This window comes from Urocampus carinirostris, chromosome 14 (genome assembly GCF_059441175.1).
Source record: "Urocampus carinirostris isolate Australia breed hairy pipefish chromosome 14, RoL_Ucar_1.0, whole genome shotgun sequence".
NCBI lineage: Eukaryota > Metazoa > Chordata > Actinopteri > Syngnathiformes > Syngnathidae > Urocampus > Urocampus carinirostris.
Genome location: NC_142362.1, coordinates 33,542,883 through 33,568,425, shown reverse-complemented (window position 1 = coordinate 33,568,425; position 25,543 = coordinate 33,542,883). Strand labels below are relative to the sequence as shown.

Genomic DNA, 25,543 nt, shown 5'->3' with positions numbered 1-25,543 from the left:
GCACGATCAGAGCTTTAAAGGGACACTGTCTAAAATGCGACCACTAGATGTCCTTGTATTGTGTTGTGTAACCAAAAAGAAGTGCTTCAAAGTATAGGGAAGAATAGCGGAGACTCAGAGTGATCATTCATACCCTCTCAGCCTTTCACAAGGTTTTTTGAGGTACCCTTAGCAGAAAGATGGCAGACAAGCACTTCGGCTCTCTCTGGGTGAGTCTCATGTTATGTAAAAAAGATACAAATATCTTGACCTACGAGTATTTATTGTTATTGTGCGTCAATACCATTGTGGTTGTACGGGGTTTACGTACATAAAAGGGTTGTCTAGTATTTTGTTGAAAGACTGTTCTCTTCATTATCCAACATTTGTTGGCGAAGAAGATACTTTTGCTTATAAGCTCTAATAACCTTTGTATATCATCTGTACAACAGATGGTCTAGTGCAGGGGTGGGGAACAAGTTTGACACAAAGAGACGAAATTTTTAACAGTGAGAGTCCGAGCCACACCACGCACTGACCTGCCATGACACATAGACACACACAAACACACACAATTAAAAACATACTATTTCCCATAACACACTACTCTACTTTTAATACAACAAGTATTGTTCTTGTGTTGATTTTCGGAGTGTCCACCCTCAATACACAAAAAAACCTAAACATGAAACAAGGCAGAGAGCCACAGTATATAGAAAGTATGAGGCAAAGAGCATGCGGCTCTAGAGCCACGTGTTCGCCACCCCTGTGGTAAAGTGTCTGAGCTCGCACAGCTACCACTCGGGTTTGAAACCCGTTGCAAACAATGTTTTGCGATTTAGGTCAGCAATGTTTAGCAAGTGATCAATTATTGCACAATCATTGCTCAAATGTGGTAGTATACAGTAAAACATGTATGGTAATGCATATTTATATTTACAGTGTGCATTTCCAACCTTATCCACCGAATTCTGCGGTATATAAGCTGCATTAGGTTATAAGGCGCTTTCAAATTTCTGGCCAAAATATGTTTTTTTTAGGTGTGCCGTATTGTCAGAAAAACCACCATTCTGAGAATTTCAGTAGGAAGTTGGAAACGAACCTAAGCAAAGATGATAATAGTCTTTAGACACTTACATGGCGTGATAAACGGCAGTCAGCATCTGCACCATGAATTCAGGGTCCAAAAGCACGCGGTTGCAAGGCTCCCTCCACAGTTTCTGCTGCTGCCTCGGGAAACCGCATACACACAACCTAAGGACGGCACAAACATGCGTGCAGCGACAACAGTTGTCAGCATTATGTGCTCACCGGGATGCTTGACTTGAGGGCCCAGCGTTGTGGTGGCGCTCTACAAGCTCCACAGTCATACCTCGCCGTCTGTCTAAGGCTAGCTTGCTTCAGGCGCTCTCTGCCAGCTCGCAGCATGTAAGTCTTTCGTCATTCAGAAATAGTCTGCGCACTGCAGTAGCGCCATTACTGACTAAAGCTTAAGAGATCAAAGGATGTAGTTTCTAATTCACATATTGATGCCCACTGAAGAAATGAAAAAAAAAAAAGGACATTTCTGCAGGAAGTTTTTGAGGTCTCCAAAATCAAATGTGAAATAAATAAATCAAATCTTATTTTTTACAAGCAAATTGGCCCGGCATCGCGGGGCTGGGTGTTGCAGAGCATTCTACTTTGGCAAGGTTGTTGGGGCCACAGTTAAAAAAGCGCCAGAAAACCACCAGAAAGCCACTAGATAGCGCTAAAGAGCCACATGCTGCTCCAGAAACGCTTGTACACAAAAGCAGATGTTAATCGTTTGCATTGGTATTTATTGGGTTGCCTTGACACCTAACCTAGTTAAAGACACTTAACACAAAGTGCTAAAGTACAACTGTGTAAAATTTCATGAAAATCGGTTCAGCAGTTTGAGAGCTTCTAAGTCACATAATAACACACGGTGAACAACCCAACACACACACACACACACACACACACACACACACACACACACACACACACACACACACACACACACACACACACACACACACACACACACACACACACACACACACACACACACACACACACACACACACACATCCAGATTTATGAAGTACAGTAAGACCACCCGCGATAAGTGAAAATCCGTGAAGTAGCAGCGCACCTTAAAAAAAAAAAAAAAAATTAAATTATTACTTTTTAGACCCGGTTAATGGGGAACAAAACCACCCGCAAAAAGTGAAAATCTGCGAAGTAGCGACGCCCCTTCAAAAAAAAAAAAAAAAAAAAAAATCTCATCTCATTGCACCGCTTATCCTTACTAGGGTGACGCCGCGTCTGCCAAACTCGCTCCATCGCGCGGCCCGGGAGTGACCTCCGCCAACTACCCCCCCCCCCCTCCTCCGTCCCATCCAGCCGGCCGCCTTATCTTATCGTTCGCTGACGTTCCGCCGAAAAAACCCGCAAAAAGTGAAAATCTGCGAAGCAGCGACGCCCCTTCAAAAAAAAAAAAAATTTTTTAAAAAACAATTTCTTTCTTTTTTTTTTTTTTAACCATTACAGACCGCGAAGCTCTGAAGCCGCGAACGTCGAATCGCGAAGTAGCGAGGTCCCACTGTAGTTCCTTATTAGGAGTATAGATTAGATTTATATAGTTTTATATAGGATCAATTTTAAAAAATCAGTTTGTCAAGGAAGAGGTAAGATCAGGCCAAAAAATTCAAAAAGACCTGACAAAGGCTCACGGGTATTAAAGACCAACCCAGGCCGAGCCCGACCAATTAACTTGTTTTGCAGGAATTAGCGCAAAGCCATTAAATAATTCATATTTTATTTTTGAGGACTCGGGAGTAGGAGAGGTGATTAATAAATTATAGCCGGTCTTTTTGTGACAAAATCTGCAGATGTTACATTAAAGGTGGCCGGAACATTTTAAGACTGTCAGTCATTTTGACAGGTTGAAAATTGGACCATGAACCTAAGAACCAATACGTCCTTAAAAACAGAGTGCTGCCCTTTAGAGACACAGAGAGACAAAGAAGAACAATAATGGGTGGATAATAGGAGTTCTTGAATGATATTTCAACTATATCATAATGATTGACATTTAAGGCCTGACCGGGGTCGAAATTCTGTTCGAGCTTGGAATCAATCAGGTGTAACAATTCTAAACTATTGATCTGTAGACATTGTAACAACGGGGTTCAAGTTTAACAAAAGGAAAAGACAAAAATAATAAACTTTATCTTCTCCAGAAATACGTTTAATTATTGTACAGTATTTTTCTAAATTAAAGTCACACTTTTACTACCTTATATAACGGAAAATATGGTAAATTTCTGGTGCTCATTTAAATTTTTGAAAATAAATTGAGTTTCTGCGTGCACTTTATTGTTTGGAAAATATTGTATATATCAGGTACTTATTTGAATTTCTGGCGAATTGTTTTTTAGGTGCGCCTAATAGCCCGAAAAATACAGTACTTGGAGGATAATAGATTTATTCAAAAATTCCTCCAACAACTTTGAATTTTGTAGCAAGAAGCATTTAGTACCTTATGTCCTAAAAAAATTATGTATTGTTCTGAATAAATCACAAAATATTTTCGCAAGGCCAGGCATTGGACACGAGGGCTGCAACGATTAGACGACATTAACAAAAATAGAATTAGAAATATGAATTCTATTGTGGACTATTGTCGCCAGACACGTTTTTCTAACAGACTGAGGAATTTGACATGATTATAATCTCAGCTGAGACCCACTCATTCACAGTAGCGACTTGGTCTCAAGCACTAACATACAGAAATGACGGTGTCAACATCTAGTACCAAAACTTCTAAAGTAGGGGAGGATTTCAGAGTTAGAGTCAGAGTCAGATACACTTTATTTTAATTTCTTGTACAAATGTATACAGAACGAAATGTCGATACATCTGACCCGCACAGTTTCCTCAAATATACAGATATAAATATGTAGTATTGAGTTGGAGTATTGAAAGGGGAATTTTATGTACAACCGTGTAAAAAATAAAGAAAATGTAGAGTGAAACACGCAAGCGGGGGGTCATATAATGTACTCACGCCAACTGCTCCACCTCCTCTCTGTAGGCCTGATGAGGCCCACCACTGTTGTGTCGTCCGCAAACTTCACGATGTGATTTGTGGCTGACCTAGGGACGCAGTCGTGTGTCATCAGGGTGAACAGAAGGGGGCTCAGGACACAGCCTTGGGGGGAGCCCGTGCTGAGGGTGATGACATTGGAGATGTTCTGACCAAGCCGGTGGCGTGGTCTAGCGAGTTGTTGAAAATGTCTGTTAGGACACAAGCCAGCTGATCGGCGCACTCCCAATGGAACCACCCTGGGACGTTGTCAGGGCCTGGAGCCTTCAGTGTGTTGACCATTTTCAGGGTCTTCCTCACGTCAGTTGAGTCCAGGAGGAGTGCTCTTTTGTCCTGATGTGGAACCGCTTTCACTGCAGGGGTCCCATTTTGTGCCTCAAACCGCCCAAAGAAGTTGTTGAGGTCATTCAGGAAGTCCATGCCAGTGTCCCCCACTGGGGGGGTGGTTGGCTTGTAGCTGGCGATGGCCTGAATGCCTTTCCACATATGCCTGGTGTTAGTTGTGCTGAGGAAAAAGTCCTGGATTTTTTGACTGTGAAATCGATTTGCTAGTCTGATAGCACGGTTCAGGTTGGCCCTCACTGATCTCAGTGCCTCCTAATCACCAGATTTAAAGGCAAGGTTCCGTGCCTTTAGCAATTTGCGTATCTCAGCAGTCATCCAGGGCTTCTGATTGGCACGGGTGCAGATGGTTTTGGTGTTGCTGACGTCCTCTACGCATTTACTGATGTAGGCTGACAGAGACATGGCATACTCATCTGTGTTTATTATGTTGATATAGGAGGCAGCCGATTTAAACGTCTTAATCTGTGTATTCAAAGCAGTCCTGTAGTGCCTCCATTGCCCCCTCAGTCCACACCCTCAACTGCTTCACTGTAGGTTTTTCTCTGGTCAGCAGGGGCTTGTATGCAGGAATTAGCATAACAGAAAGGTGGTCTGACGAGCCAAGGTGGGGGTGGGGGACTGCTCTGTATGCTCCTTTGATATTTGTATAGGCCAAGTCCAATGTGTTCCTACCTTTTGTAGCAAAGTTGACATGCTGGTGGAAATGCAGGAGAACTGTTTTCATGTTGGCCTGGTTAAAGTCCCCAGCAACAATGAAAATGCCTCCGGTGTAAGCATGCTGCAGTTCACTCACAGTTCGGTAGAGAACGTCCATTGCCTCCTTTGTATTAGCGCTGGGGGGCACGTACACAGCAGTAATGATAGTGGAGGTAAACTCCCTGGGGAGGTAGAAGGGTCTGCAAATCACCGTCAAAAGTTCAATGTCCCATGAGCAGTGATTTGAGATTATCCAAGCATTTTTACACCAGTTGTTGTTGGTACAAATGCATAGTCCGCCTCCCCTGTTCTTACCGGTGAGTTCGCCGCTTCTATCAGCACGAAATGCAGTTAGCCCCTCAATGCTAACAGCGTCAGCCGGGATAGATGAGTTTAACCATGTCTCCGTCAGAATTATAGCGCAGCAGTTCGTCATCTCGCGGTTCGATGTTAGTTCCAGTTGTAGATGGTCCAGTTTATTGTCCAGAGAGCGAAAGTTGGAGAGGAAAATGGATGGGAGAGGGGTTTTGAAGGGTTTAGCCTTTAGCCTAGCTGTTAGGCCAGACCGACAACCTCGCTTCCTCCTCCGGTCACATCGCCTTCTCTTGCCTCTCTGCTCCGCTGCTCCTTAGGCCGCTGGGTCTTGTTGGCGTAGCACTCCAAGGCTATGTAAACACTCCAGAGTGGTCGTAGCAACGGGCACTTGATTTATGGATGATTGCATATCCAGCAAAAACCTGCGATCATATATTAATCTGCGGTTTGAGTTGAGTGTGTGCGCCGTCAAAAACTGAGTCGAAGACTGACCATTATGACCAAAATTTCCAAAACTGTAGCGAGCCGATGTAGCCGCCGCCGAACAGGGCGCCGCCATAATGTAACAGTTTCAGTTTGGACACGGCGAATAAAAAGACGCCTTGCAAAGTGTGCAAGACAAACCTTGCAGCCCTAATGTACACAGGGTCTATGTTTAACTACATTAACACCATAACCAATATTGGAGAAAACCCAAAACGATAAACATTTACGCCAAAATAAGTTATAACCCACCTGTCCTTAAGAAGTTGTGAATTTTGTCCACCAAGTTTATATTGTAATTTTAACACCAAGTGCATTAAAAAAAACGAGAACAAGTGTAGTATAAAAAAAGAAGCGTGTTGCTGATACAAGACAGCAGAGGAAATTTAAGTCAAGGTCGCATCAATTCACAGTAAATATATTTCCCTTCTTTATTTTCTTACCGTGAGCTCATTCTGCAGACGGACTGATAGGAAGACAGTGGCATGTGGACCACAGCGGAATTGTAGCACAGCATGAGGAAACACAGCACTTCAAACCTGCAAATGCAGATACATTTCATGACAGTATGAATGTAAATCATATCACAGAAATCAAATTAAAGCACAACAATGCCAAGTTGTTATATTCGGTCATCTGAACACTCATTTTTAGTGGAGTGTTTTACACAGCCTATAAATGTCAACATTCTTTCACCTAGGCATGGCAGGAGGTCCTAAAGTCCTCCAGAAGAAGCTCTATGATTAACCGAGTGCAGCGGAGGTAAAAGATTGGTCGTGTATCATCACAGTTAAATGCAAACCTTTGAGGGTCTTTGGAGATTCTTGTTATGACCTTATATATCAGTCCGAAAGATGGATTACCACATGATCGTGCTCAGAGAACGAGCAGGTCTGTATTTGTCCAAGCAAAGAGCGTACCTGTTCTGAGCCGTGAAGGTCTCTCTCTGGGGGTGGAGGCCGCTGTACACGACTCTGATCAGGTCATGTTGACATAGGGCACCCTCTGTCAAGGCCATCGACCCCAAGCTTGAAGGCTATACAGGAAGAAAAAAAAACCTTTACAAAATAAAGTGTTGCTTCCAATCTTTGGCGAAGGTTTCATACATAATTTTTTTTATTTAGGCACAGCACAAAAAACAACATCAACCACCTTTATTGAGCATATACCATTTTCATATTGGGAATGTTTATCATATCTCCCAAGATTTAACTGAAAAAAGAAATTTGTTGACAAACTTTTGAAAAGTGGGCAACATTTTTAATATATTTTTTGTGGATAAAATTATATGTATTGCCTTTTCTTCTTTGTTTTGTATGGTAATTCCAAATATAATATGATTTTTGGATAAGGTGGTAGGAAAAGAGTATCCTGCATATTTGCAGGTGTATAGTATACTTTTGTATGTTTTTTTGTTTATTGTCAGGTAAATTGACGGTCACTTGTATTTTGTTGTTATTTTATGATACAAAATATTCTGTTGCTTCTTGCTATATTTTGCTATCCGTCCAAAAATTCGATATTGAATAAAGAAGGAATTAAAATGTCTAAGAAATCCTATTTATCTATTAAATAAAATAAATAAATCGACAAATTCATCGATTGTAAAAACAATTGTTAGTTGCAGCCCTATTGTATGGCATCATCTAAATAGTTCTATAAATTAATACTTTTTTTAGGTAGCACAATGGCTTCACAATGTGGTGCGAGAATATTGGGCTTTGAAGCTATGGATTCCCAGATTCCCCTTTTAACCTTTACATAAGGTAAAATCTTAGCCATTTTCAACAATTTCCACATTCATTCAATATTTTTCAATGTTTGAAAGTTATCCCAAGGACCAAAAAAACTATCAACAGCTGTGCATGTTAGTGGCAATTTTTTGTGTTGTAAAAGTTTTGGCAAGGCTTTCAACTTAAAAAGAAAAAAAAGATGAGCTGACAGAGGGACTTAAGTAATGATAAAATAATTAGTGGAGATATTATTCTAAAAGATTCAGTAGTACAACTCCTAAAATTGTGTAACGTTGTGGATTACCGTTTTGGACTAATATGGGTTATTTTTTAATCAATTCATATGGTTATTTTTCTTTCATCACCATTTAGTTTGCATATGATGCAAGTTTGTTATTTTATACCTCACTTTTGATGTTGAACTCAGGAAGCTGTCAACCAGACATTCCGTTATTACCTATATTGCATGTTGGTTGATGTATGTGTATTGTCTGTTGAAGCCCTTTCATCATCCAATACAGCCTGGTCATCTTTGAAAGGGGATTACCTCATGTGCGGCCCATTCTTAAAGTTTCTTAATTTCCTTATGCTGAGGTGTTTACGTTTTTCCTTGCCCTCATGTTGGTTTTGGGTAAAGGGATGGTGTAATAGTAGTCAGTAGCTCTATGAGACTTCTTGTAATTAAGGGTTATACAAATGAACTTAACTTAAAAATCTAAATCACTATTTCTTATTGTGATTATAATCACACAGTGGAAACTGTAACAAAAATATATTGTTATAACCGAGTCTCCATCTTGTAATGAAGTACAGTTTTCAGACGTGTTTTTTTTTCCCTTGGTAAAGACCCTGCGCAGTATGAGAAGAGGATGGATTAATTTGAAGAGAGACTCAAGTGTGTACTACTGCCAGCAATGTTTGCTTTATTCTCTCAGAATGCATACCCAAGCCTCTCAAGCTTGCTCCTACAGTTATAAATCGCCTTTTGCTAGCGTTGCACTCTGCATTCTTATTAAGCACTGCTGCACATGCACATTCGATGCCACCATCTGGTATTAAAGTACATGTACATAAACTCCTGGGGCAAATGAAAATGCACTTCTCCAAGTGCCATTGTTTTATCATTTTACATGAACTCCTGCTGATAAAAAAATTTGCTTAGAATACTTCTATGGTTTGTCCTTTACAGAAAAGACAATAGTAAATTAAAACACTGAGCAGGGACAGAATTTTTCTCACCTCATGGTAAATTGATGGTTTTGATAACGAGGGGATGGTGAAGGAAAGGAGCTTGCCGTTACCATCTTTGTCCACAATCTCCTGGTAAACGAAAGAGAAGACAAAGAAGACATGTCATGCAAGCAATGGAGCGTTTTGTTGACCTATCACAGAAACGTTCTCAACTTCATTAGCACAACACGCTGTTTTACAAATGAAGTGAAGCTTTGCACTACATGCACATTCAGCAACAGTAAGTAAGTGATAAAAATGATTTGTATTTCTAAAAAAAAAGAAAATGAAAGTTGCATCTTATCCATAAAAGCAATCCTGTGGTGTTCTGCAGGGTTCAGTGCTTGGCCCCCTTCTTTTCAGCATTTACATGCTTCCATTAGGTGATATTATTCGCAAGTATAATATCAGTTTCCACTGCTACGCAGATGACACTCAACTATATCTTCCGTTGGAGAAATCTGCCACACTAAATTGTGGAAATTTGGAGGCCTGCCTCACTGAGATAAAAGAGTGGATGTCACTCAATTTCTTGCGTCTTAACTCTGAAAAGACCGAAATGTTAGTTATTGGTCCATCTAAATGCTGCGACTTACTCTCAAAAACTGCTGTGAACATTGACAAATGTCACATCACACAGAGTGACTCAGTTAAAAATTTAGGTGTCATATTTGACCCCTTTTGACTAAAACCGCTTTCTTCCATCTTCGTAACATTGCTAAAATTCGTCCTATACTGTCTCAGTCGGACGCGGAGGTTATAATTCACGCGTTTGTTACCTCCAGTCTCGATTACTGTAAAGCACTACTCTCCGGTCTCCCAAAGACCAGAATCAAGAGTCTTCAGCTGGTACAAAATACCGCAGCGAGGCTTTTAACTAGGACAAAAAAGTCCGATCACATGACGCCGATTTTGGCTAACCTGCATTGGCTCCCTGTTAGCCTAAGATGAGATGTCAAGGTTCTCTTAGTATTATACAAAATCATACATGGACTTGCTCCCTCATATCTTTCAGATCTGATTTCCCCCGATGTTCCGGTCCGAAGCCTTCGTTCTGAGAGCGCCGGTTTTCTGGTGATTCCCAGAGCCAAGAAGTGTTCCGCTGGTTCGAGAGCGTTCTCCATCCGGGCACCGGTGCTGTGACTTGCTCTTCCTATTGAGATCCGATCTGCAACCTCAGTGGAAATGTTTAAATCCAAGCTTAAGACTCACTTCTACGCTATAGCATATGAATAACCTATACTTTTCGTGGACAATATCTCTGTATTATTTGTGATTGCAACATCCTTTGCTGTCTGGTAATCCTGGAAGGGGTATACCTCATGTGCGGTCCCTTCTCAAGGTTTCACAATACACACACACACAAAAAAAAAAGATGAAATAAGGTAAAGAGCCACAGAATACAGAAAATATGATGAGGCAAAGAGCCGCATTCCTATTTGCCAAGAGCCGCTTGTGGCTTTAGAGCCACGTGTTCGCCACCCCTGTTCTAGGGGAAAGTTCTGTGGTCAGACAAAACAAAAATTGAGCTATTTGGCCACAATGCCCAGCAATATGTTTGGAGGAGAAAAGGTGAGGCCTTTAACTCCAAGTACACCATGCTTACCGTCAAGCACAGTAGTGGTAGTATTATGCTGTGGGGCTGTCTTGCTGCCAATGGAAGTGGTGCTTTACAAAGAGTAAATGTGATAATAAAGAAGTAGGATTACCTTCAAGTTCTTCAAGATAACCTTAACAGGACAATGACCCCCCAAAACACATCAAAAGTGGTAATGGAATGGCTAAATCAGGCTACAAATAAGACTGACTTAAACCCCATTGAGAACTTGTGGACAATGCTGAAGAAACAAGTCTTAATCAGAAAGCCATCAAATTTTACTGAATGGCACCAATTTTGTCAAGAAGGAGTTGTCAAAGATTCAACCAGAAGCTTGCCAAAAGCGCCTAATTGAAGTGCAAATGGCCAAGGGACATGTTACCAAATATTAGCGAATATTAGCTGTATATATATATTGTTGACCCAGCAGATTTGATCACTTTTTCTGTTAACCCATAATAAAGTCATAAAAGAACCAAACCTCATAAAGAGCTCTGTTCCAATCACTCTATCCGAAAAAAATCAGATTTGTAGAAATAACTGGAAACTCAAGAGAGCCATGACATTATGTTTTTCACAAGTGTATGTAAACTTTACGCCACAATTGTAAAAACAACAAACAAAACTGCACCACGGGGGAAAAATATGAAATATCAAATTCAAAACCTCAAAGATGCAGATTCAATCAAACTGGTTATAGATTGCGTTCACACATACTGTGTACACAGCAAGTTTTTAATTTATCACAAAGCACAAACATTTGCCAACGGGTTAAAATGCATCATTCATTCCTCCTGACGCAGTAATTCTATTCCAAGCTTCACACATATGCTTGGATCAAGTGGTTTATTACAGCCCAAGCATAAAAGAGCAAGGAGTGTTAGGCATACTACTTGTGTGTAGAATGGAAGAAATAAATTATGCATGCATATACTTTCAGCAGCTCAAATAGAGTGCTATCTATTGACAGGTCTCTCACCCATGCTCTTCACGAATTTTCCAGATGAGTTTTACGGGCTATGAAATCTAACTCTATTCCATTAGTTGGGTTTTTTCCTGTAGATTGTCTTTCCAGTTGTGAAAATTGTGCACCTGTCTAAAAAGGTAATTGTTAGAGCTTGGAGTTTTCCATGTTCAAACCCTATCCATTGACTTTTTATTTAAATAGGCAAGAGGACATTCCACATTCACATTTACCTATAAAATATTGATTATTCATTAATGATGAGTCATGTCTGAGGTGGAAAAAGGCTTCTCCAAATACCATAAGTTAATAATTTTTTTCTGGTCAAATCAATGTTCAGGAGCAGTGTCCAGCAGCGTATTCGCTTTCGTCTCTAGAGTCAGCCCCCCAGCTTGGCCAAGGCCTTCCCAAGGCATTTGAACGTCCTCGAGAGAGTCTGTGAAACCCTGATCCCCAGCCTGTCCCGAAGCATTCGGCGAAGCAGGCCCCGCATCAAAAACAGGGGTCCCAGTGTCCAGGTATGGAGCCTGTCTGTCCTGATGCTATGCAACGCGCCTGCCCCTAGGAGGGAACCGCTACCTTATTCAATACCTTCCCCACCCGCTCTAAGACCCTACACAATCAGTCTTAATGATTGTCCAATTTGGGGCAGTGTCCCTTCTTTCTTTTGGGGGTAGAGATCCAAACTAGCTTACCAGTATAAAAAGTCCACCCTTTTCTCCGTACGTCATAGTTCCTCTTTTGCCGCATTCCGGCCTTCTCTAGCAAAACCCATGGACAGTCTCCACCAATATTGCAGCTTCCAGGCGTACTACAGCCCGGGCCGGTCCTCTGCGCAGCCAGGTTGTATCCTGAATGCCAGTTTCGCTGTAGTTCGGATCTCCCGTCCGAACATGGGGCTGATCGATATGCCATTAGCACCAGCAGAATGTGCTGGTCTCAATTTTCCTGGTACTCGGAGGCCTGGATAGCGAGCTGCTGTTTCATGGCGCGGTTTAAATGTTCCACCAAACCAGAACTTTAGACTTGAAATTACTGCCCTGGTCACTGTTTAGAATTCTGCTATGCCTAACCAGCTTAACATGCCCTCCAGTAGGGCACGCGCTACTCACTCCACCTCCTGGTCCAGCAGTGTGTATGCCTTTTGGCCACTTTGTGAAATAGTTCATGGCACAGACCACATACCAGTTGCCTCCGTACGTCAAAGGAAAAGGACCCATAATGTCTACAGCAACCCCCTCCATGGGTGCGCCAACCTCTTTCTGCTGAAGCCGTGCATGCGACTGGTCTTTGGATCCTTTGTAAGCTGCACACTCATCACACATCCGTCAGAAGTCATCCACATCGCGCACAGCCATTGGAGGGTCTTTGCACAGCCAAAGTGCCCCGAGACAGGACCCCTGTGGCATGCCTTCAGTCCCTGAGAGCCTCAGGAACTACCATCTGGCACCTTTCCTCCCCGGTGTCTGGTTGTTTTCAAGCACACTGCAACACGCCGTCTTTCGTGCGTATTACAGCAAACTTGCTCCAAAGGCCCTTAGTGCCAACTGAAAGTCCCATCACGGCCTCCCAGGGTGGCCTCTTGCCAGCCTGGCCCCATTGATGCACTGATTTGAGAGGGTGGTCTTCTTCCTGCCTGTCAGGCCACTCTGCAACGTTGAAGGTGTCCAGGGTGCAGCATTAAAGTCTCTCCACGCCGCTCCAACTCACTGACTCGGGGTTAACGCGCCTGACATGACTGTACTGGATGCAGTCACTGGCCCCAGTTGGTTGTCCATCTCCGAGCAAGCGAACTCTGTCCAAGCGACCATCCGGTCGCTGTGGGGTAGAGTGTGTGGCACAACCTGCACAACCAGGGCAAGCAAACTCTACCCAATATTCCGTTGATTGCTGTACATTCACATCTGCCACTCCCTCTGGCGGACTTTTTAACTTTTGGAATTGCAATGTTGATGAACACCCCTCAGAACCCAGCTGAGAGGCCAAAATCAGCTTTACAAGTTAACCACTTGGCAGGATTAGAACCCCAGCTCACAAGTACACCACAATATTTGCAGCCTTTAAAAAGTCTCGACCCAGTGTACAAGAGTCAAGCACATCAGCCACCCAGGCTAAGTGAGTTGTTTTATGATCTCCCAAGACAAACACAAATGTCCCTCTACTCCTCATCCGGGATGTTTCTCCGAGCAAAGTCCTCAGCTCTGTGAGGGTTGGTTTTAGAACAGTTCCTGCAGGAACAATTTCAAGTCTCACGATCGTGGCCGAAGACCCAGTTTCCACCAAGGTCGTAAGACTGGGGTCCCCAAAGTCAGTCCAGGCGACCACAACAATGGTCTCGTTTTGGGGGTGCGGGTCCCTGAAAACGTTTTTTTCCCACATGTTGGTTGCACTTCCCAATAAAATGGATGGGTCCACATAGTCCAATCTGCACAGACCCTTTTTTGTTTCCCTGCTGTTATACCATCTTTGGAAAGAGGTGAAGCAGATGACCTGGTTGTCCATACCCTTAGCAGACAGCAGGGCATGCTTTATGGTCATTCCTTTCCTCCTGTTGTGCTGTACAGGTCTTGACTGCACACACAAGCTCCTTCACTGATGCACCTGGCTGTCGATCACGTTTCTTAAATTCACTGCGCAGCAAGTTCTTTGATTGAACTCCCAAAACGCCTCTGCAGCGCCCCCACCAGTGTGCTGTAAGTAAGTCTCAGTTTGGAATTTAACAGCAGCACACAGGAAGCAGCATCATCAGTCAGCGATAGCGCCAATTGCACATTTAACATCAATTTCGTGTTGTTGGGCACTGAAAAAGCTGCGGTCAATCATGGACAATTCATCACATCCACTACACAGCATTATATCCAGACAGAAGAGCAGCTTCAGCGGCAGACTGCTGTCACTGTCTTGTACCACGGACAGACTGAAGAGATATTTTTTTTCCTCATGCCATGAGGCTCTTTAACTCCACCAGGCGGAGTAAAGGCCCACATTAAACCACACCCCCTACATTGCATATTACCGTACTTTTATTGCAGTGTGTATTATATGTAGCACTATTTAAATACTCTATACAACACGCTACAGTGGGTATTAGCACGTCATATTGGGTATTTGTATATTCTATTCCTTTTGCTTTATTATTGTATTGTTCTCAGCGAAGGGATGCTGCTGGAAATGTGAATTTCCCTGCTGGGATGAATTAAGTATCTATCTATCTATCTCTTGTTTTTTTTTTTGTAAATCTATACTTTCTATTTTGTACAGTAGTATACTCTTAGCCGGTGAAGACGTCATCTCGAGGCAAATTTGAACCTTGCGGGCTTTTATGAAGGTGCAACGCTACTTTGCGGATTTTCACTTTTCGTGGAGGGGGTTTGGTTTCCAATTACTGTAATGACCAAGGAATTACTGTACCGTTATAATATTTTAGAAAAAATTAAAAACATGTTTATTGCTGCCCTTGGGCCATGACATTAAGAAGGTCCTGTATAGAAAATGTTGGGACCCCTGCTATACATAGACAGGACTTAATAAAGACCCTGCAAAATGATCGAAGTAAAGCTTCGGATGGATCTTGCTAGAGCATAGTGACACCCACCAGGTTGTAGATGCCAAGGAGGAGGGCCTCAATGCAGCCATTGCTCTGGCGGTCTCTGCTCGCTGTGACTCGAAGATACACCCACACCAGCTCAGGCAGAAATTGCAATGTGAATCGCCGCAGGCGCTGCTCGGAGCTGCGGTACAGCTCGAACAGCTGGTGACAGACTGGTTCCAATAGCTAAATGAACAAAAAGGATAAGAGTAAAAGCATACAAACCAGGTATACCGTTGAAGCGCTGATCTGATGGGGTTGAAAATTGGGTTGCTCTTTTAACCAGTTTGAGCATAAACCATATATTCTGCACAAAAAGCAGCCCCACCGAATAATAGTCTTGTGATATCCTTTTCTCTTGCGGTGTAAAAATAACATTTGAAATTATATAAAATGCGTTAATAATTTCACACATAAGTTGAACCGGAATATAAGTCGCACCCCTGGTCCAACTATCAAAAAAATTTCAACTAATAGTAGCTCAGGAGATAGAGCGCTCGTCTTGGGATCAAGGGATCCCAGTTCGAATCCCGGCTCGTCCATGTTACATGTCGAAGTGTCCTTGGGTAAGACACTGAACCCCTAATACCCCCAATAAGCAGGTTAGCGCCTTACGTGGCTGCAAGGCCGCTATTGGGAAATGTGGAGCACATTGTAAAGCGCTTTGGGAAGTCATTGACTTGAAAAGCGCTATATAAATGCAGATCATTTCACTATACAGAACGCATTTCCAATTGTGACCCGGAAATAGGGCGATTTTAAGGCGCACGTTCAATTTCTGGTCAAATTGGAGGGTTTTAGTTGCGGCTTATAGTCTGAAAAATACGGTTATGAAAATCAAAATGTTTGTAAAAGACATAACCGAATTGTGCTGTTTGGTCCTTTAATCAAAGAAACACATTACACAACTATTTTAGCCTGACAAATGATTGACACCTATGCATTTATTAAATGCGTAGGAACCACTTACTCTCTCCATCAGATCATTATTGGGGATGCACGGGCAGAGTTGAGTTTCAGAATTAATTTTATACCCGTGGTTGGTTGATATTAAATTTGACCATGAAGAAGCAGTAATAAAGAAAGCCGCCAGGATAATTGGATTCTGCCACTGAATCATAAGTGTAAAATTAGAGTTCTACATCACTGAGTTTCTATTGCCTTTTATTAAAGATTGTCTTTGCGCCACACAAACAAAAAACTGTACGAGGTGAATATGGCGTAACACTAAGTCCACCCAAAAACATTTTTGTTGATTTTATTTTATAAATAATCCAATTAGAGACATTTGATTTGGCTAAAAAATTAACCAATGTAGATACAACAACAAACTCTAATGGAGTTGTCATTAATAGTATTATAGGCATATAAGATAGATTGATTGCGGAAAAATATGTTGGCCTGGAGAGGGACGGGAGCCACCAGGCTGTACTTGCCCAAGACACACCACAGGAAATACAGGTGTTGGAACAGATCATGCCATACAAACTAATGCAAGCTGCAGTTAGTCAAGAGAGACGAAGAAATGCAATGGCAAAGCGAAGCCACCAGAGTCTGGGTCATTTTTTAGCAAACTTGCTGAGAAACATAGCAACCATTTTGAGAATTTACAAGGACTTTACCCTAAATTCAAATACTTCAATACTTGAACACACATTCAAATTCGAGCATTTTCAAGGATTTCAGGCACCAGTACGAACCTTGCCTTAATGAAATTAAGGGAAAATAGTGGTATCTCTAAAAGAGTAAATAACATAATTGTGCTTTCTACATTCATATCTTCTTACTGAAAACTTTCAATTAAACCCATAAAATGTCAAAAACATATTTTCTACATTGCTGTTTTTATGGTTGATTTTTAAAAATATTGCATTACCTCGTTGCCAGCGTCCTGAATGACCCTGTACAGTGCTGGTACCAAGGATTTCTTCAAGTGAATGCTGGCGGCATAACTTGAGAGTTGGGTTTCAGGTAAAGACTAGGTAAAAGTAGAAAAAAAATACAATTATCATCACTATTAATATACAAAAACGGTGAGAATCAACTAATAGGCTACTCCAATCCCTGACATCAAATCAGTTAAACACTCCATATTATTTTCCCACTGTGTGGGTGGGCTGTATAATGCCAATGAATAATTACCTTTTAATGCTGAAATTGTAAAAAATATTCTGAAAAAAATGAAAAAAAAAATCACTGACGGTATACGATAATTGGCCACAGAGAGACCAATAAATCCTCTCAAGAAAAAGGGCTCTTGACATTGAATTTGAAGAAGGCAGAATAAACCTTTTCTACGAGTGTGGCTTCTCACACAATGAGTCATGCCTTCTATTAAGCATTTCTTTGCATTTTTCCTGCTGACAACAACACACTTTTTTTTCTTTACCTCTTGTTCAGCATACATCTTTTATACCGTACTTATAATATAATTTATGATAACGTATGTACATGTTTACAAATTTCCATTCACAGAATAATCTTGGCCAAATTGTCTGCGTATGTTACGTGAAAGTGAATCAGAACACTAACCTTGAATTCTGAGAGCCATTCCTCAACAACTCCGCGTTCTGAACTCAGCATCCTTCTTAGACAGCTGCCTGTGGACAGAATGAGGAAGACATTAATTTAATAATTCTCTTGACTTAATTAAAATGCCTATTAGTCAATATTATGTTATTACAGAGTCAACTTGTTTCTTTGCACTTCAATTATTGCTCGTTCACTGCTTGGCAGATTTTGAATTGAATTGTTTTTATTGTCATTGATATCAACGTAACATGCATATTGTTCTTCAGCAGACAGCACACAGTAAATTGTATTATAGGTTAAGGAGGGCTTTGTGTGTTGGGTAAGTGTGACTGTCTGTGTGCCGACAGTGATAGACTTGTGTATGCCGTCAGTCAAACAACCTGGGTGGGTAGGCGCACAAATCAATTTGTCCAACAAAACAAACCCAAAGCACGGCAAGAGTTTCAGCAGCTCATTACATTATAAAGCAATCTATATATTAAACCGGACTCTAAAGAAAGTCAGAAAGCAAGCAAAGACATCGTAATCACTAGCGGCTGCTCCATGGATTGTTATCGGGTCTGGTAAGAGACTGAGTCGGTGTCAGAAGCGAAGGCAATAGCGGCGCCACAGGCCCTGCCTACTGCAACAAAGCTAAGTAACAACTCCGACAAGCTTCACCTGCGAAGCCTGTATCTCTCCAACACCACAGCCATTACCCTTGATGGATGACCTAAAGCTACAAGACGTGGGAAAACACTACATTCAGGGCGTTTATATTTCAACCATCACGGAGACCTAGTTCAACTCAATGATACCCGATGCTGGCGTGCAGCTAGCCAGACGGTTTCTAAATTGCTTTCTTACACTGAAAGGAGAAGCCCTCCAATTTCATTGTACTTTTGTATAATCACAATAAAGACCATTCATTCAACTGCAATTCTGTGCTTTCATACGATAGTTGTTATTGTCCCAATTAACTACAATAACGATCGATTACTGTATGGAAAATGATATTTACCTGTGTCTGAAAAAAACACATTTGAAATATTACACAACTACGACTGCTTGTTAATGTTGTATGATTGAAACCGTTTGAAAAATGATTAAACCAATGGTGTTTAACACTAGTTTTCAATGCAGTTTTAACATTGTTAAAACTCTGTTAGACAATAGAAATAAGATAAAACATCAAGCACAAGCCACAGAAATAAATCACACTGCTCCCACTATAAGTACAAAAGGGGTTGGCTACATGAGTAATTTGACATAAATTTTTGCCTCTTTCGAGAAATTCTTGCCATTTATATTTAATTTCTTATAACACCTAATAATGAAATAGAAGGATAGTAGGGCAGCACGGCGGCGCAGTGGTTAGCGCTTGTGCGGCACAGTTCATGTCATGGGAACCTGTCGTGGGTTCAAATCCAGCTCCAGACTTCCTGTGCGGAGTTTGTATGTTCTCCCCGTGCTTGCGTGGGTTTCCTCCGGGCACTCCGGTTTCCTCCCACGTTCCAAAAACATGCATTTCAGGTGAATTGGCCGGTCCAAATTGTCCCTAGGTGTGAATGAGCGAATGAGTTGTCTGTCCCTGTGTGCCCTGCGATTGGCTGGCAACCAGTTCAGGGTGTCCCCTGCCCACTGCCCGGAGATGGCTGGGATGGGCTCCAGCCCCCCTGCGACCCTAATGAGGATAAGCGGTACGGCTAATGAGATGAGATGAGAAAGGATAGTGACTCATTGCATGGCGTGAGCCACACCGTTACATAATGTGCTGACCTCACCTGTCACCATGCATCAATGGATAAGAATCATCACCAGGGCATCCATATGGGCAGTCCAATTTTTTTTTTCCAAGATCATAAGAAAAAACCCACGCCTGTTTAAGTTTACCCACTGATGTATTTTACATGCCAGAATTAAGATGCATCAAGCATGACTAGTTGTACTCAATTCTGTTCTTGTAGCAACCAAAGGCTTCCATTTTTTGTCTTTTCTGAGAGATTGGGAATTCTTTCCTTTTAGAAAAAGCAGATAACATTCGATTAAAGTATGTCTGTTTCCAAAAGACACTTGTGAAGACAGCTTTTAAAGTTTAATTTAAAAAAATCCCAGAGATTTTAAAAGACAGAGCCAGCAGGTGATATTTAGTACTAAAGGAAAAACCATGGAATTAAGTAACTTATGGGTATGTTTTAAATATAGCTTTCCAGTGACATTCATGGAAGAAAATCCTGGAAGAATGGACGAGTGTAAATTGAATATCTAAAATATTAATTAATACATTGTTACACGGAATGACAATACAAAGGAAATTATTTTTATTATTAATATATTGGCATGAAAAAAAACAAGATGGATAGGTCGATCATGCATAAATCTGGTTATAATATTTTGGATCATATTTAATTTATAGTTCTGTGTTAAAATGAAATATTCAACCTCATACATTCTTATCTACTGGTAATCTATTTCCTAATTGAAAAGTGGTACATTTGCAATGGATCAAATGGTGACAGCATAAACTCATATTTGATTAGGAAAGTAGATTTCGGTATACTTGTACCTGGGTAGAGAATGCCTTTTAGGGCCCGGTCACACAGCCTTTTGCGTCTGTATCGCGGGTAAAATTTTGCGATTTTTTTTTTTTGCCCGTGGTTGCCCGCGGTAGAAAATGCGCAAAATTGGCCAATCCGCTATTCATCCGTGGTATGCCCGCAAAACAGACGCCGGCGACTGTTCCGCTTCCTCATCGCGTCAGTTCAATGTCCTTTCCGCGTGTGGACCACGGGTATAAAAGCTGCTGAGCCGGGCTGTAGAAATCATAACCGCTCAAGACACAGTCCCGTGAAGATAAAGATTTCAAGCTATGGCACCGAAGAAGAAGCCAATATGTTATTATTGTAATAGTTTTTCATTTTTATTTTATTATCTTGTTATGAAATGAAAAGAAATGTCAAGAAATAAAAATGGATTAAGACGAGGTCACTACGGTGACGGGGATCCATGTTCACCCCTTGACGTCTCGAGCACAACTGACGTGTGCTCGGCAAATCGCGCTGAATATACGCGGAGAAAGGCGTTTGCCCGTCACATGCGTTACACACGGTAATTCACGTGATAACGCCGCGATACAGGCGCAGAACAAACGTGCTATGACCGTGCTCCACCCGCGATTACCCGCTAAAATTCCGCGTCCTACCCGCGTGTAACCACGCCCTGGCCGCGTCATATCCGCGTGTGTACCACGTGTGCCGCCAGCGGTTACCCGTGGTCTAAAGTTTTGAGCAGCGCAAAACTTTTTCGTGCGGCCAACCGCGTGTGAATTTCTTGCCGCGTGTAAAGCACGGCTGTATCTCGTCTGTATGGCGATCTCAAAGCGTCCAACAGCGTCTGCTTCACTGGCAGAAATTTCTGGTCGTGAATCAGACGCAAACGGCTGTGTGACCGGGCCCTTAACTCAGACAGGTTAGCTACAAGAAAAAATTATGCACATATTTTAGGCCTCTGACTTCTTACCTCAGGAAGCGGCAACTCAAATCTCCGCAGAGAGAGACGAAAGGTTTTCAACTATGTCAGACATTCTTGAGGGTCACCTAAGACAAGAGAAGACATAATCAACATTGAACATATTTTACATACATTATTAAAGTGCTGGATACACTAGTGGTGAGTACAACAAGGGGAAAAATGCCTTTTCATTTCAAATGATGTAATACACACCACTCACAAACACTGAATTGATCATTTAGCTGTATACAAATACCGTAGAATCCCTAGTATATGGTGATCAACCTTTACCAGGTTTTCACTTTATTGTGTAAAATAAGATATTTTTCGGACCCTCTTAACGGCAATTTCCCTCTTATACCACATTAACAAAAAATTATTTTGTGTGTCCAAATACTAGGAAAATGTAAACTTTGCAATGATTGTACTTTGTCTCCAAAGGGCCTGTCTGCTATCGAGCAGCTTCATAAAAAACTGTTCCGCATTGGTACGCATCAAGGCATCATGAAAATGACGATATAGATAGATAGATAGATAGATACCTCTTGCAGGGCTTGAAGTGATGCCAAAAAGGGAAGCAAAAACATGATAACCATGGGAACAAAGGTTGCAGCCATAGATGCAACCTATCAACGGTCGGGATAATTTTAAGGAATAAGGATGTGATTAAAGCAAGGAAATCTTCAAAAGGCATGCCAGTCCTTGCAGGTGGGAGTATTAAAACGTTTCATTTTTTATCTGTTGTTGCCTTTTCCTCCTCTGCATCCAACTGGTATGCCACTCGACCAGATGAGGTCAGGTCACATAAGAGGTAATTTTTTCTTTACATGTACTTTCTATTTATTTATTACGCTATTTAATCATGTACACATATAATACACATAAATAGTACTTACTTTATATTATTTTGTTATAATTATGTTTGTATCAGAGGTAATAGGGGTTCGGAACGCATTGGCTACGGATCACCATGTATCCAATCCTACAATACTGTATACGTAATTGTAATATGCTATGCACACCTCAGGACGGATTCTTATTGTATCGCAGTGTACTGCACAGTCTGAACCAATTCAATGACAGAAGTTTTTCTCAAATCAGGAGAGCCGGTGTCAACCAATTTTTTTCCATTTTGACAAATTTAGTTTTACAGGCATAGGTTTCTATCTTTTACCATTGTTTAGTAAACAAGCATTGAACATTGCTAAGTTTCTTGAAAATACTTGTTTCCAATAAACTTCAGAGAAAAACAGATTTTTGTGAAAGGATACATTTCAATCTGAACTTTTGCCTCCCTTTTTTGCACATATGTGATACATACAATATCTTAACAATGCTTTCCATAAACACAAAACAATGGTGAAAGCGCGAAACATGTTTTTCGAATGAAAGATGAGGGTTGAAGCTTTATTTTGATATGTCCTATGCCTATATAGCTACAGAACTAAATTTTCTGTAAGCCTTCAAAAGATGAGTCAAAATGGGAAAAATTGGCTGGCACACGCACTTCTGATTTGAGGGAAATGTCTGGCATTGAATGAGTCAAGACATTAAGACATGAACGAGAATTAAAACATTTATTATTTAAAACGTGATGATACAAAGCCGTATAGATGTGCATCATGTTGTGGATCAAATTCAATTAAACCTTTCATACCAGCAGTTTCCATTCATATCAGAGTCTCACAAATTAACCAAAATCAGCTGTGAAATATTCATAATGGTTTAACCGTGGGGAAAACATTCTGTTGTACGGTATGTTCAAGTCAGCACCAACGCTAATATATATATATATATATATATATATATATATATATATAATGGAAAGCAGTCTTCCCAGTTCAGTTTTTAGCAAACCAACAGGTTGTCAGTTATATTACCTGAATATAGCAGACACTTTAATATGATCCAACAGACGACAATAAGAACACTTCCTTAGTAAGGCTACTCCCACAACATAGAAAATTGTCTCATTGTCTGAAGCACTTTTTGCAAAGTACAGGCAAAGCACCAACCCATCCTGTTTACAAGACATAAAACCCAAATTACAATAGCATTAAAAAAGGTAAATATTGTGCATGTTTGGAGCAAAGCCAGCTATTGGACTTCAGAAGACACAATGTATTATTATTGTATTGAATTGATAGACTGGCAAGATAAATGTTTTCCATTTAAAACAACTGTCTTGAACATAATTGATGCAATTAGAAATCTACAATAGCCCTGGTCTATAAACACACAACAGATGCATTCATCACTCCCGCATATGTGCCCAACTCAGCCCAGTCCATCTAGAACCCTACTAAATCCACCACAGAGTGTGTATATAGGATAACTAGTATGTATTCAATTTCAAATAACCAAGTTACCGTATTTCTTGGACTATTAGCTTAATCTAAAAAACCCTTATCGGCCAGAAATGTGAAAATATGCCTTTTAATGTGGTGCGCCTTATATACCGGAAAATACGGTGGATACAATTGGAAATGGATAACGACAGTAACTGTTTTGCCTTTGAGGAACATGTGGTCATTAAATGCCCTCTTGTGAATAAAATGTAAATTGTTTGTGGCTAACAGAAAATAAAAGACAACTTAGACCGCAGCTCAGGCGCCAACTTTTGAACGCACATTGAAAATCCTCTTTTGTTGTTGCTTTGGACGATAATTGTTGGTGAGTATAAAATGTATAGTGATCACTTGAATGAAGTTTTTTTGTATGCTGACGCTTTGTACAACATTTTGTACAACATTTCATACTCTTGTTTGAAGTATTGTGAAAAGATACTGCATAACGGAACTGTTCTTCCTTTAAGAAACATACTGTACAGAGCGGTCTTTTGAGTGTATGTTAATGTTGTTATTTAAATGTATTTTTTATATGCAACACTTAATGTACCGTAAATTCCGGACTATAAGCCGCTACTTTTTTCCCAAATGTTCAACCCTGCAGCTTATTCAGTGATGCGGCCAATTTAAGTATTTCTTCTAACAGCCGCCAGCGGCGCTCGAGTACAAAAGGTAAGATTTAGACCGGTGGAATATATGCGAGTGTCTTGCTGGCGTGTTTTTGAATAAAGGAGCGTTGGAAGACGTCTATGTGACAAAGTCTCTTTCCCATACTGGGGAAGACGACTTTAATTACGTCAGTTATAAGGAGGAAGATGAGCACGGTTTACCATGATTTTTACAAGTATCGTATTTTTTTTAACAGACCCGTTTCCTTATGTTGCGAGTGTGTTGCTAGTAACGTTTTGCTACCCTTCACAGACACGGTTTGGGATGAAAGTTATAATATTATTATTAAAGCTTTGAAAACTCTCTCGGTGTACCGTCTTTCTTTGTAAATATGTGTAACCATGTATAATATGTATTTGCAACTGTATATTTTTGTAATGTATTTATTTTAGAGACTTATTACCTTTGGAAATATACATTTTTTTTCAACGGGACCCGGACTCTGCAGGTCTGCGTCATATCTTAAGTACCGGTATCATTACACGTTCAATTTGCCGGCTGTTGTTTTGGACTGTGTACTTCAAAGGAGTGCCTCCATAGTTCTGCATTTGTAACCCTAACCCTGTTTCGGAACTGTAAGTTTGATTTTTGCAATTGGGAGATGGAATAAGAGCTTGCTCTGTCCACTCCACGCATCGGCCCGTTATTGCAGTACCCCCAGGAACGGTGCATTCGCAATGATCGCTACTTGGCTCTGTGGCTAGGACCTTGTCAGCCTCTTGGCTGTGAGCAAGTGTCTTGGCCCCTTGGCTTTGTAGCGTAATATGATTTGGCCGATAACGGATAATGGATAATTGATAAAGAATATAGAAAAATAAACCTCTACAAAACCCCCCCCGCCTGACCTCCAGCTTTTCCTGGGAAGCAAATATGTCTCCCTCCACTTCCAAAACGCTATGGGCCCACCAAACAACCCGAAAAGTCAAGCGATGAGCCGGTTCTGGATGGGCTCGTACTTGCGGAAGCTAAAGCTTGTACCAAACAATAATTTGATTCCAGTTTCCTTTAACTTGCCGCCAACACATCTCTTTATTCTGGACTTTTTAAAGAAATTTGATTTCGAAACAAGAATGTCACACTTTACAAAACCACAGGGCCCTTATTGCTATTGTGCAAGAGCGAGCAACAGTGAGTCCTGTGCGGGGGCTTGCGTTTGGCGAACCTAAAACGGTTTGGAGCAACGTGAATCATCCTGCCCTACCAAACAGACAACGGGACTTGTCGACTGTCAACTAATTGTCAACTTAGAGCAACTCTTAAACATGCTGAAAACCAGCCACTCAAAGGTAAATTGGGTTGGAATAGAAATAACTTTATGAACAGAAAGTTGCACAGTATATACTAGAGGTATTAGTGTTTATTATTCAAGAGACAAATAGACTACGAAGACAGGTACAGAGTCTAAACCACAGAGCGCCGCTGGCGGCTGTTAGAAGATGGTGACTCATGAGGTTCTCCCA

At 41.1% G+C, this 25,543-nt stretch overlaps 1 protein-coding gene and 1 pseudogene across 5 annotated transcripts in view; one reads left to right on the top strand and one right to left on the bottom strand.

Annotated features, from left to right (window-relative positions):
* hycc2 (hyccin PI4KA lipid kinase complex subunit 2) overlaps positions 1–25,543 on the bottom strand; it is a 65,923-nt gene that overhangs the window by 22,832 nt on the left and 17,548 nt on the right. For 4 of the 5 annotated variants that reach the window (XM_088352362.1, XM_088352364.1, XM_088352361.1 and 1 more), the window contains 8 exons: positions 21,076–21,152; positions 17,578–17,645; positions 16,922–17,023; positions 15,052–15,231; positions 8,905–8,985; positions 6,853–6,968; positions 6,376–6,471; positions 1,117–1,233 (listed from right to left, as the gene is read on the bottom strand). In XM_088352362.1, the coding sequence (XP_088208488.1) occupies positions 1,117–1,233; positions 6,376–6,471; positions 6,853–6,968; positions 8,905–8,985; positions 15,052–15,231; positions 16,922–17,023; positions 17,578–17,628 (743 nt within the window). In that variant the 5' untranslated portion in view covers positions 17,629–17,645; positions 21,076–21,152. The remainder of the gene's footprint in view (positions 1–1,116; positions 1,234–6,375; positions 6,472–6,852; positions 6,969–8,904; positions 8,986–15,051; positions 15,232–16,921; positions 17,024–17,577; positions 17,646–21,075; positions 21,153–25,543) is intronic. The other variant, XM_088352363.1, reaches the window with a different exon arrangement.
* LOC148353222 (U2 spliceosomal RNA) lies at positions 24,642–24,760 on the top strand (annotated as a pseudogene).